Source organism: Mus pahari, chromosome 2, assembly GCF_900095145.1.
Source record: "Mus pahari chromosome 2, PAHARI_EIJ_v1.1, whole genome shotgun sequence".
Lineage (NCBI taxonomy): Eukaryota > Metazoa > Chordata > Mammalia > Rodentia > Muridae > Mus > Mus pahari.
The window spans coordinates 109,827,733-109,839,746 of NC_034591.1; the positions used below are offsets into that span (position 1 = coordinate 109,827,733).

A 12,014-nucleotide genomic window follows, 5' to 3' on the forward strand; every position below is an offset into this window, starting at 1 on the left:
TCCTTGCACGTGATAAAAGACTCCGAGAGGAAAGAACGCGGGGACACTATGTTGTATAGCCGCGTCCTCTACATGAGATATCCCAGCACTCCAGTAGGGGTGTCCAGGGATTGTCAGTTTACAACCCTGACTCAGGACGCGCCAATGAGGAGTTGAGTCCGCCCTGCGCTCAGCTGCACGGCCCCAGAGCGGCCAAGTTTGCTACAAGAAACCACAACCCCAGCAACTTTCTCTGAGTTTGTAAACCGACATGCAACCTACTCTGCAGAGTTGGGCTGCTTACAGCAAACCCAATCCATCCGATCTAAGACAGCTCCAAATGATACACGACTCTCTGGGGGACAGATGTGTACACTCTTCTCGAGTGTAAAAGCACGCACTACGCTGGTGGACACCCCCCCCCCCAATTCTCGAGAACTAAGCCAGGGTTGATATTTAACGCTAGAGCATAGACTCGGTAGGTTCAGACTAGGGTGCAATTAAGTCTTAAAAAAGCAGACGAGGAGGCGGGGAGGAGGGAAGGGGCACGCGCCCACTTACCATTCCGGAGCACAGGCTGATGACCGCAGTGTGCTCGGACTTGGTATTGACATGGCCTTTGTAAAAACAGTGCCTAAGTTCCATTTCCTCCTCGGAATACAGCTTGGTCTGGTTCACTCCTGGCTCTCCAAGGAGGGTGACAGTGAACAGTGGAGCGATAAATCCGGTATGGGCGGTGAGATTAAATAGAAACTGCTGGCCGAAAGCTGAGAGGCGGTAGTGCTCCTGGGAAGAGGTAGAGGAAGACGAGGAGGAGGCGAAGGCAGGCCAGGGGTCAGAGGCAGAGTTAATGCTTCGTCGCCTTCTTTTGAAGTGCACGTTCGTGGGAAAGGGTTCCCCGAGGGGGTTCACTCGGATGGGAGACGCGATCTCATATTCGCTCAGACTCTCTAATAATTTCACTGCAGGGAGAAACAGAGGCAAGTGAGCTAATCATTCATTTCCCCCGAAAGCTTTAATTTAAAAAGAAGATGGGGGGCTTTGTCCTAATTTATTTCGCAGCCACTTCGAGTCAATTCTTTCGCACTCCACCACTGGATAAATATTTGTTGAGCGCCTGCTGTAATAGTAACAGCCAAGAACTAGGTGAGGGGCTGAGACTACAGCGTTAGATAGAAGTCAGACAATGAACAAATCTAAGAAACAAAATAATTACAGATTCTGATAAATATCCTGAATAAAATAAAATGTGCGCTCTCTTGTGATCCAAGTTATTAAATAGAATTGGTTTGGGTCAAGGGATAAGGAGAGTAAAAAAATCAGGTAAGAAGGACTGGGGGTGGGGGGTGGCCCTAAAATTCTTGCAGTGCTTCCTTCCCAAATAGTTGACTAAGGATGACCCAGAGAAGGGAGAGGCTTCAAAAGGAGAGGTAATTCTTTCTAGGAAAAGGAGAGAGGCCTCTACTGCGGGGTGCCCGCCCCAGAGCGTGTTCAAGGAGGTGGCGATGGAGTGTGTGGGGGCGTAGGGGGGGGGCTTCAGGGTTTAGAGCCATGTTACCTTGCCTCGGGTGCAGCCTGTCCTTGCGCACGGCTGCCGCGGAGTCAGGGCTCCTCATCTCAACCAGGTCCGGCACCAGGAGCGTTAGCAGTGTGGCCCAAGATACTAACTGCATGGTGCTCCTCACCCCTCCCCCCGCTTCTCCCACCCCCTCCCTCCTGCCGGCTTTGGTGGCTGGCGGCGACGCGAGGCAGTAGCCTTGGAGAGCGCGCGGAACCCCGGCGCCCTGCCGCCAACTTTTTGACTTTAGGAGTCGCTGAGGTCCTGCAGAGAGGGTCCCGTCTGCGCTCCGCTGAGCAACGCTGCCGCCTGCCGTGAGCTGAGGCGCTTGGGCCGCAGGAGGAGGAGAAGGAGGCGGAGGACTAGGGCTCGGCGGCTCGGCCGCATAATGTCCAGCCTGCGGGCAGGAGAAGGCGCGGAACGTGCGCTCCGAGGCGCGCCGGGCGCCCTTTGCTGGCTGAGTCAGCCGAGCCGCTTCTTGAATGGGGGGCCAGGGGGCGGGGACCCCCGCGGGCGCTCAAATACCCTAGGTGCACGCCTCCAGGAGGAGGAGAGGGGAGGAGAAAACGGGGCAGGCGGCCCGCCTCCTTGCAGATCCTGTCCCCTCCTCGGCCGCGGGTGCCAGGACTCACCGCTTTAGGCCCCTCCAGCTGCCGGAGGCGGAGGCCAGAGGCGCCGGCAGCGCCGGAGCAATCGGTGACCGTCCGCGTCACCTCCCTGAAGTGGGGTTAGCAGAGATTCCCTGCGAAGGAGGGAGAGCAGAGAAAGTTCTCTCTCTGAGGTGGCGCTCAGCCATCCCCCCCGGATTCCCCTTTCCTACTTTGCTCTCCGGTTTGGACTCTCTCTCGCTCCAGATCTTGGTGTAGGTCTCTTTGGGCCCCTGTCCCTCTTATACGATGGTCTCTTCCTTCTCCGCTTTCTACTGAGCCATCTCCACTTTCCCGTTTCTGCCTGTCCCCTTTCATTCTATCCCCGTCTCTTTCCATCACCCCACTTGGCATTCCTTACAAGAGAAAAAAAAAAGTAGCCTTGAGCAGTCCTGATCCTACACTTCATCACTATGACCAGATTTGTCACCTGAGCTCCACTCTACTTAATTGCCCCAAGTCAAGAGTTTTAAAGGCAGGGATCTATCTCAGTCCTGTAGTTCCAGTTGTGTTTCTGATCCCCAGATCTCTAAAAGTTTCCGCAACTGTTTAAACCCGGGTCTTCCCGGGACCTCTATTCCTGTAGCGAGAGCGGCTACAGGTTTCTGTAGGTCCCTTCCCCCAAAAAGGTTAAGACGCTTACTGTGCCTTTAGAGGGGGTGGGGACTTGGAAGCCCCCAACTCTGCGGGACATTTGAGGGGAAGGGAGTAGGGAAGGACTGTGAGGCTGTAAGTCCCGGGGAAGGCACTCGAACCTCCAGGGATTTCCAGTCACTTCCGCTTACTCTCAGCGGTAGAGAGGATGCGAGCAGGAAAGTGGCTCCAAGCAGATACTTCAAGTTATCCATCATCTCCCTCCGGTTGAAGATGGACATTTGGAAGTCAGAACTCTAGAAAAGGAGAAAGGAACAGAGGGAGAAGAGGGAGGAAGTAAAGAGGGAAGATTGTTAAATCATGGATAGTTAAAAAGCCTCTTTCTCCCTTAGCTCTGGGAAGAGAGGATGCGCCAATTCAAAGGAAAGGAAAGGGCATTTTCAGTAACTGATATGACTAATAAATTTATAATCGCCCAAGTTTCCTAGAACCGGAGTTCTCTGCTGCTTGGCCAGCCACTCAGAACTGAGAATATCAAAGTGCCAGTAGAGATCAGCCAACAGTGTGCTGGGAGTGCCACCCATCCTGGAAACAATGATGTATACAGTTCTGATGATAGTGGAAAAATGACTTGGCAAGGCTGCCATTTCCTAAAGATGTTGCTAATCCAATTGGTTAGGCAATACTGCCACTGCGAAGGGGCCGGGCATCCGGTATCCCTGTGCGGATGTGCACTGGAAATCTCGGAAATCTCTCTACTGAAGAGGTTGGAGAAATCTAGACAAGTCTAAAGTATACAGGAGACCCTGTCTTACTGTAAAAATAGCAAACAAAAGAATCAGGGAATTTTAAAAAGTGTCCTTCTAACCTTGAATCTTCCAAATAACTCACAAAAGTGAGTTTCTTCTACCATGCCACCTTCCTCTTCATTAGGTGCTAAAGATCCCTCTGAATTATTGCGCCTGGAAATTGCTGGAAGCTGAGCATGGAAATCAGTCCACAGGAACTGACTGCAGTGGAGACTTAACAGCACCTCTACACAGTTACTCACAGCGCTAGCACTTCTGAAAGTATCTTCTACTAGGGAATTTCTCAATCTTAATTCAAACACCTCCTGATCAGGAGATACCAACTGCGCAGACATTACCTCAGGAAAGGCTGAAGAGATAGCTCCTTGGTAAGGAACACTCGCTGCCTTTACAGAGGTCCCGAGTTTGGTTTCTACTACCCACGTTTGGATGTTTAGAGCTGTTTGTAACTTGTTTCAGGAGATCCCACACTCTCTTCTAGCCACTCCCCCAAGCCCTTGTACACATATGTACATATATGCAATTACAGGAAGAGACACATTTTCTGCTGTGTAGCTTCACTCTTTTGCTTTACATCTACAACATTAAGATCAGACTCTGTTTGCTGCTGATGGGAAAAGAAGGATCAAAGCACCTGCCGATGATCTCCAGAGGTGTTGGGGATCATAAGCTTATGGATTTCTTGCCTTCATGAAAGTGCTTATCTCTGCATCAATGTTTTAGCCAGCCTCAGCCTTCAGAATGTACACCTACAAAGAAATCTTATAAGAGAGAAACATGTTTCAAACCATAAGAAAAGCAGATAAGTGAGATTGCTATTTTTTTTTAAAGTATAGAATAGAGTTTATTTAGGGCATGGGGAGGGGAGTTAAGAGAATAGTAGAGACAGAGAAAGGCAGAGAGAAGGGGAGAGTAGATAAGTGGAGGCTGATCATGGCCACATGGAAAGAGGAGGAAAGGGAATAGGGAGAGAGTGGGGAAGAGGCAAGAGAAAGGCAGATGTGTAAGAGTTAAATAGTAATTCTTTCATTGCAAATCTGCCATGTACCAGACCTCATGCTAATAAACTACATCTAACTCAATTGTTCTAACAGCCACACAGGGCAGATGGTATTAACTATTTAGAAGATTAAAATACCAAGCCAAAAAAAAAAAAAGTACTTTGACAAAAATACTTGGCTAGTAAGTGATCTGATTCAAATTGTTTTGGAAGCTTAGTCTAACTTTGTAATTGTATGTAAGCTGATGTAGTAGTGTTTGTGCCTCAAATCCTGCCTAGTACTGGGGAGGCAGAGGCAGGCAGATCTCTGAATTTGGGAGCATTTTGGTCTGTACAGTGAGTTCCAGGGCAGTTAGAGCTATCTGTACAGTGAGACCCTATCTCAAAAAATCAAACGATAAACCCATGATTATATATAACAAGTAAATAATTAATCAGAAATGTAGCAAGGTTTGGAGAAGGTGACCAATACTGTCCAGAAAAGTGTTTTCAGTATCCCGTCCCTCCCTCTCCTCCTTTCCCCCTTCCTCTTGTTTTCCCTCTGCTCTCTTCTCCCCAGTGATGGAGCTATGCTATACCACTGACTTACATACCTGGTCCAGAAAGGGGCTCAGGTGAGTTGTTCAGGCTCATCCTGAACTCCCACTGTATCCCAGGCAGGTCAAAGGTTTTGAACTTACCAGCCTCTCGTGTCTTGTGTAGCTGAAGTTAGAGGCATGAGCTGCCACTTTGGCTCTAACTTTTATCTAATGCTGAGTAACAACTGTCTCATATTTTCATAGCTTCTCCATAGAACGTAGAGGAGTCCTGCACATAGCCTTCTCAAAAATACTGAATAATTGGACACAGCCTTCACCTTCAATACACACATGCACACACTTGGGAAAGAGTGTTGGATGTTGATTATATAAAGTGGTATTAAAATTACCCAAGTTTAAGAGAGAAATATAGATTTTAAGCACTGACCTCCCCACTACCCAATGTACACAAAAGTGTTCTCTGAAAGATTCAGTGCTTTCTGAAGTCATTTTGAGTTCATAGAGACATCAGTTGTTAGCCAGTTTCTCTCTTGAGTCTTTACTGGAATTGAATGTTACTGTGGGTTAAAGTGGAGGCCTTCTTTGGCGGATTCCGCATGAAAATTGGGTCCCCGAGGAGTGCAGCTGGCAGTGGATAGCCTGGAAATAAGAGAGATCATACCAAAAATTATCCCATCTGCTGAAACAATACCAATGAAGGAACAGGAAAGAGAGAGGAAGCAAAGGATCTCACTGAAAGAATGCCCACACCCAAAAGATACAAAGGAACCAGGAACCAGAAAGACATGTCTCCTGAGGGGTTAGCAGCAGGAGATGTGAGAAAGATAAACCCCTGGGAATTGTACTGCACAGTAGATTCTGGTGAATGAGGTTCCCAATGAGGAACGGATTGAACTCTGTAATTCCATGAATTACCTGCTGGGAGTCAGAATTTTGTTTTAAAATAAAATTCTCCTATATTTATTTATTTATTTATTTATTTATTTATTTATTGCATATAGATGCCTGTGTAGGTATGTCTGTGTACCAGCTGTATGCTATACTTGTGGTGACCAGAAGAGGGCATTCTATCCCTGTGACTGGAGTTACAGAGGTTGTGAGCAGCCATGTTGGTGCTCTGAATGGAACCTGGGACCTCTGCAAGAGCAGCTGGTGCTCTTAGGCAGTGAGCCATCTCTCTAGCCCTGGGAACCACTTATTTGCAGGATGGAACTGGAAAGAAACTCTATCATCTTTGCTTGCCATGTGACTAAATGACCTGTGCATATCTTTTGGTGTCAGGGCTACTGGCTTCAAGAAAACTGCCATGCTATGAATGTATCTTGCTGTATAATGAACAGAAGCAACATTAGATTCTGGGTAACCTGGAACTCACTCTGGAGATCACACTGGCCTGGAAGCTGAAGTTGACTCTGCCTCCAGAGTCCTGGGATTTCTAGGTGGGCAGCACTACGTTGGCTAAGGCTCAAATTCTTCCTTTGTACTGCTAATTTGGTCCTTACATCCTGACTATTGAGTTTTCATTATCCTCATCTTACTTATGAAGAGAATCAGACAGCAAAGGGCAGTGCACTGCTGAGCATCACGAAACTAAGAGTACAGAGTAGGTGTGTGCACTGAGTTCAGCTCAGCTCCGCTCAAAAGCCTGCGGTTTCCATGATTCGGTGCAGCCTAGTGACATGCAGACCTCTGTCTGATTATTCAACTTCATGCAGCCTCTATATCTGACCTGATAAACATAATGTGTAAGAGCACTGCTTTTTCTTCTAATGCTGAATTTAAAGTATCAAAAAGCTTCTACTGAGACTGCCCCAAAAGTTATTGGTCTGATTTGTGAGGTGGCTTTTCAAAACACTCTTCAGGTCTACGGCATAGCTTCCACCTTTAGCCTGCTTAATCCCATCACCAGGTGCTTCTTGTTGCCAAGTCGTTCTAACCTCAGGTCGATAATCCCTTAGATGGTCCTACAGTGCTTTCCTTTCCATACACAGTGCTCACATTCTTCCTCTACTTCCTCTGTTGTCTTGTGGAATGAGCCCACCAGGCCCAGGGTTTAACCACAAATGGCATTCAGAAATGTTAGACTTTCAGTGTCTGCGTGTGTCTGTGTGTGCGTGTGCGCGATCGTGCATGCGTGTGCACACCCTCATCCCCTATAGGTCACAACACACGCACGCGGGGAGGTCAGAGTACCACTTGTTTTCTTTGTTGTTGTTATTTTTCTTGTTTCATATATGATATCCTGATTGCAGTTTCCACTCTCTCTTTTCCCAGTTCTTTCCCACTTTCCCTCTTTATCGGGATCCATCCCCTTTCTGTTTCTCATTTTTAAAAAAGTAACCTAAGGGATTATAATACAATGTAATAATGTAATATAATATAGTAACAAAAAAAAAAAACCCTAACACAGCAGAATAGGACCAAACAAACAAACAGAAGGAAACATGCACAAAAAAAACAGAGATAGATGCAGAGCCTACTCATTTTCATGCTCAAGATTCCTATAAAAACATAAAACTGAAAGCCATAGTATATATGCAAAGGACCTGTAGGAGAGAGAGAGAGAGAGAGAGAGAGAGAGAGAGAGAGAGAGAGAGAGAGAGAGAGAGAGAAAACACCTTTTATAAATTCATATTTGTTCCCAAGAATAAAGCTTCAGGAAGAAGTTGTTTGTGATGATGACTGAACAGGGATCTGATCTATGAGTATAGCAGAACGCCATTAGGAGTTACTTTTATTGTTAGACTACTTTAGTAAAACAATAGATTTCCCATGGATCCCTGGCCTGTTAAAGCTCATGTTCTTGGCCACCAAGCAGTGTCGCCTATGGGTTTCATGGTGTGGAATGAGCCTTAACCCAAATCAGTGGTTGGTTGCTCCCATAACGTTTGTGCCACTATTGCACTAGCTTATCTTGTAGGCAGGACCCATTGTAGACTGAAGGGTTTGTAGCTGGCTTGGTGCTTACCTTTCTCCTCTGATAGCATGCAGCATACCTTCCAGGACTGAGAACACTAGCCCATAGGCATGAAGGCCTTATGTAGGCACCAGCTCAACATTGTCACGTTCAATGAATTGTGTAGGTGTTGCCTTTGGTGGAGAGCAGCCTATAGGACCTTACTGGCCAACAACTCAAGTAGATGTAACTGAAAGCTTCATTTAGTAATAAGAGATGGCCAGTTGGGCCTCTGTCTTTCCCCTTATTTGGCAGTGAATTTAGATTGCATTCATATACATATATTTTTAGGAAGCATCTGCTGTATTAGGGTTCCATACTACTCCATAATGATGCTTAATTTTAGTTGTCTCTACCCATATGTCCTCCTTCGTATCCTTCTTCTCTCCCCCTCCCTGACTTACCCTTCCATTTCCCCCCACACACTTCATCTGTCTATAAATATCTATTACAATTTCCTTTCCTAGGGAGCTATATCCATCTTCCCTAGTCACTTACTCAATACCTGACTTCCTTGGTTCTATGAATTGTAGCTTGCTTATCATTGGCTTAACAGCTAGTATCCACATATAAGTGAATACGTGTCATATTTTTCTCCTAGGTCTGGGTTACTTCACTTTACACTGTTTGTTTGTTTGATTTTTAGTTCTATCTATTTACCTATGAATATCATGATTTAATTGTTTTTAATGGATGAGTAATATCCCATTGTGTAAATGCATCACATTTTCTTTATCAGTTCATCTGTTGAGGGACATCTAGGTTGTTTTCAGTTTCTGGCTATTATGAAGTTCAGCCATGAGCATGGTTGAACAAAAATCTCTGCTGTGGTAGGGTAAAGTATTCTTTGGGTAGATGCCCAAGAGTGGTATAGCTGGATCTCAAGGTAGGTTGACTCCAGTCTTCCTTGAGAAACTGTCACAGTCTTCTATACTACACGAATTTGCTCCCACCAGCAATGGATGAATGTACCTCTTACTCAACATCTTTGCCAATGTGAGTACAATTTGTCTTATTGATCTGACTGGTATAAGGTGGAATCTCAAGTAGCTTTGATTTGCATCTCCCTGATGGCTAAGGATGTTGAACATTTCTTTAAGAGCGTCTTAGCGATTTGAGTTTCCCCTTTTGACTTAGTGTGGTGGGAGTTGGTTCTTTCCTTCCATGTGGACTCTGGGGGTGGAACCCAGATTGATGGGCTTGATGGAAGGGCACTTTACCAGATATGCCATCTTGCTGGCCCCACAGTTCTTGAAACAGTCAAAATTTCATTTCCCTGTGAATATTGAAAGATATCCCTGTTTTTATATGGCAAATCAATTTTTACACATGCACAAAAATCTGTGTTTTTGTTTTGTTTTGTTTTGCTTTTACTAAGTAATGGTGTCAGATGATGTGAAACACGTTTTTCTGTCCTAATTACATTTAGGATAAAGCTTACTTCCAGGACCAATGAATAATACCACATATAATCTTTCTGACAACCCAGGGAACTTAGCAGAGAAAGCAATGAAGCCATGGAAAAGTTAGCCAACTTGCCACAAATGCACAGCTAGTGTAACTGAACGAAGATTCAAGGCCACGCAGTCTGATTTCAAGGCTTGCGTTCATCCACTAGTGCACTGAAGTGTCTCTCACATGTGTTTATATTTTATCAAGCTTAGTTCAGGATAAATTGTAAAGCTTAGGGATACTGTTCCAAAGAGTGGAAATGTGAATGTTAGCAGAATTCAAATTTAAGTCAGTGGGAATGGAGGGAACTACTGGGAATGTTTCAGGGAGTCAGTCAGGACTGGGTGACGCTGGGTATCAGGCATGGGATAGGGGATGTGGATTGGGGATGAGTGGATGGGGATGGGTAGATGGATGGACAGAGTTCCCCAAAGGTTAGGATACTGGTTTGCCTGACTTTAGAAGACCAGCCTTTGGGAGAACTGGTCTTTAGTGCCTTCACTGTCACAACCATTCCTATAAGCTCCGATCATCTCCAGTTCTGTACAGGGTCTCTGCACTGTCTAGGCTAGGCTCTGGTTCTTCTAGATAAATAGCACCTGCCTGCGGTTGTAAAAGTGGGGCTGGATTTGTGTTCTTTGCAATAAATGAATCTGGGGCCTCTCCAAAGAGCCTTTCAAACAACTCTTCAAGTTACTTCATTACCACGGGCAGTGGGAGCTGGGTGGGGGTTTGGAAGAATTTCTATAGGAATGTGCATGTATTTGAAATGTACAGAACAGTGGGATGCATCACATGTTGTAACGAGACCTGGTAATGCCAGTTGTCCATGGTATATTCACCACGCATGGTCTCTGTATTAGCAGGTACCAATAACAGGATAAGTTGCTTCCTGTAATGTAAGCCTAGCAATTAGCGCCTTGCCAAGTCCCATCAGATACTGGGAAAAGAAAATAACTCGTTTTGCAGATTTTCCCCCTATTCAAAATGGGCGTGACTCGTGCACATCAGTGACATTCACAGTAACATAATAGTACAAGCTGCAACTGCTGTTGGGCTGTGAGCAAGAGGCACAGCTATGGATGCTAGGAGTCCAGGGGGATGACTTTCCCTAGAATACTCCACGTGCAGTGGGGTATTCCTGTATTTTGGTCACAGTTCAGAACAGCAAGTTACCTATGTAATCAACATGTGAAGTCAGTAGTTCCTAGATTATTTAGCTTCTTATTCCTGATCATAAACCTGGACTTGGTCCTTATAGTTCCACTGTGATACCATTTTGAACCGAATGAAGGTTGTGGTAGGGAAACCCTGTCAACCCAGCATGGCTGCTCTGTTGTGAATGGCAAGGAGCTACCAAGAGACAGTCAAGAAATGAAACATTAGGTAGTTGTTTAACGGATATGGAAAAGCCATCCGTTCAGGACTTAAACATGCCCAAAATGCTTGCCCAGCAACTGAGTCACAGTGGCATTTATTTAACTTGGTCCTCTCATCATAAAACTGAAGAATAATAATAACTAATTTGAGCTATGCTAGACTAAAACACGCAGTTGAATGTCTCAAATTATAAATAGACATACAAATGGAACCAGGTGTTTTTCCCTAGCAGTCTTATAAAAATATCATATAGTTTCTATTATGTTCATTTCTGTATTATTCACAGAACAATAGTATTATTTTTTGTCATTCTGTTCAAGGGTGATCCTCCTGTATTTATCTCTGGAATGCTAGGATGATAGGCATGGGCCAATATGCAAATTTATGTGGTGCTGGAGACAGAATCAATGTATACACACACCCCATCCCCCACATACATGCATGTACATATCCACACCCTCAAACATAGACACACATATACACACTCCACCTCTGTCATACATATGTACACATATACACACATACATATACACAACACATATATATACACACATGCATGTACATACACTCATACATACATGTATATATATACATACACACATACATACATGCACACACATGCATACACATATACACATACACACATGTTTCACAAAGTAGAAACTGTGCTTGATACTTAAAATATATACTTCTTCTGCAACAAATGCACCAGAAATTAACAAAAAACATAAATCAACACTGCTCTAAAGAGAAACAGGAAGGAATATTGTTCTTGTCACTGAAGCACCAAAAGGCCCTCTGGATTATGACGCCAAAATCCAGGATCCTTAAAAGAAAACCATGAAATGCTCAACTTCGTTAAGAATAAGACAAATACAAACTGTGCCTCACAAGAGTCACCATGTCTTCGCCCACACCTCAGAGCAGGCAATGAGTGGAACAGAACAGAGATAGAATGTCTTGCAAACTTTCTATGACCCAGCACAGGGGAATGCCAGGGCCAAGAAGTGGGAGTGGGTGGATAGGGAAGCAGGGGCGGGGGGAGGGTATAGGGAACTTTCAGATAGCATTTGAAATGTAAATAAATAAAATATCTATTA

At 45.1% G+C, this 12,014-nt stretch overlaps 1 protein-coding gene and 1 long non-coding RNA gene across 5 annotated transcripts in view; one reads left to right on the forward strand and one right to left on the reverse strand.

Moving 5' to 3' along the window:
- The window catches only part of Adamts9 (ADAM metallopeptidase with thrombospondin type 1 motif 9), a 173,882-nt gene extending 171,867 nt beyond the window's left edge, over nt 1-2,015 (reverse strand). For all 4 annotated transcript variants that reach the window (XM_021190181.2, XM_029534389.1, XM_029534382.1 and 1 more), the window contains exons 1-2: nt 1,538-2,015; nt 541-941 (exon numbers count right to left, since the gene is read on the reverse strand). In XM_021190181.2, the coding sequence (XP_021045840.1) occupies nt 541-941; nt 1,538-1,652 (516 nt within the window). In that variant the 5' untranslated portion in view covers nt 1,653-2,015. The remainder of the gene's footprint in view (nt 1-540; nt 942-1,537) is intronic.
- The window catches only part of LOC110316098, a 170,973-nt gene that overhangs the window by 1,125 nt on the left and 157,834 nt on the right, over nt 1-12,014 (forward strand). The window lies entirely within an intron of this gene.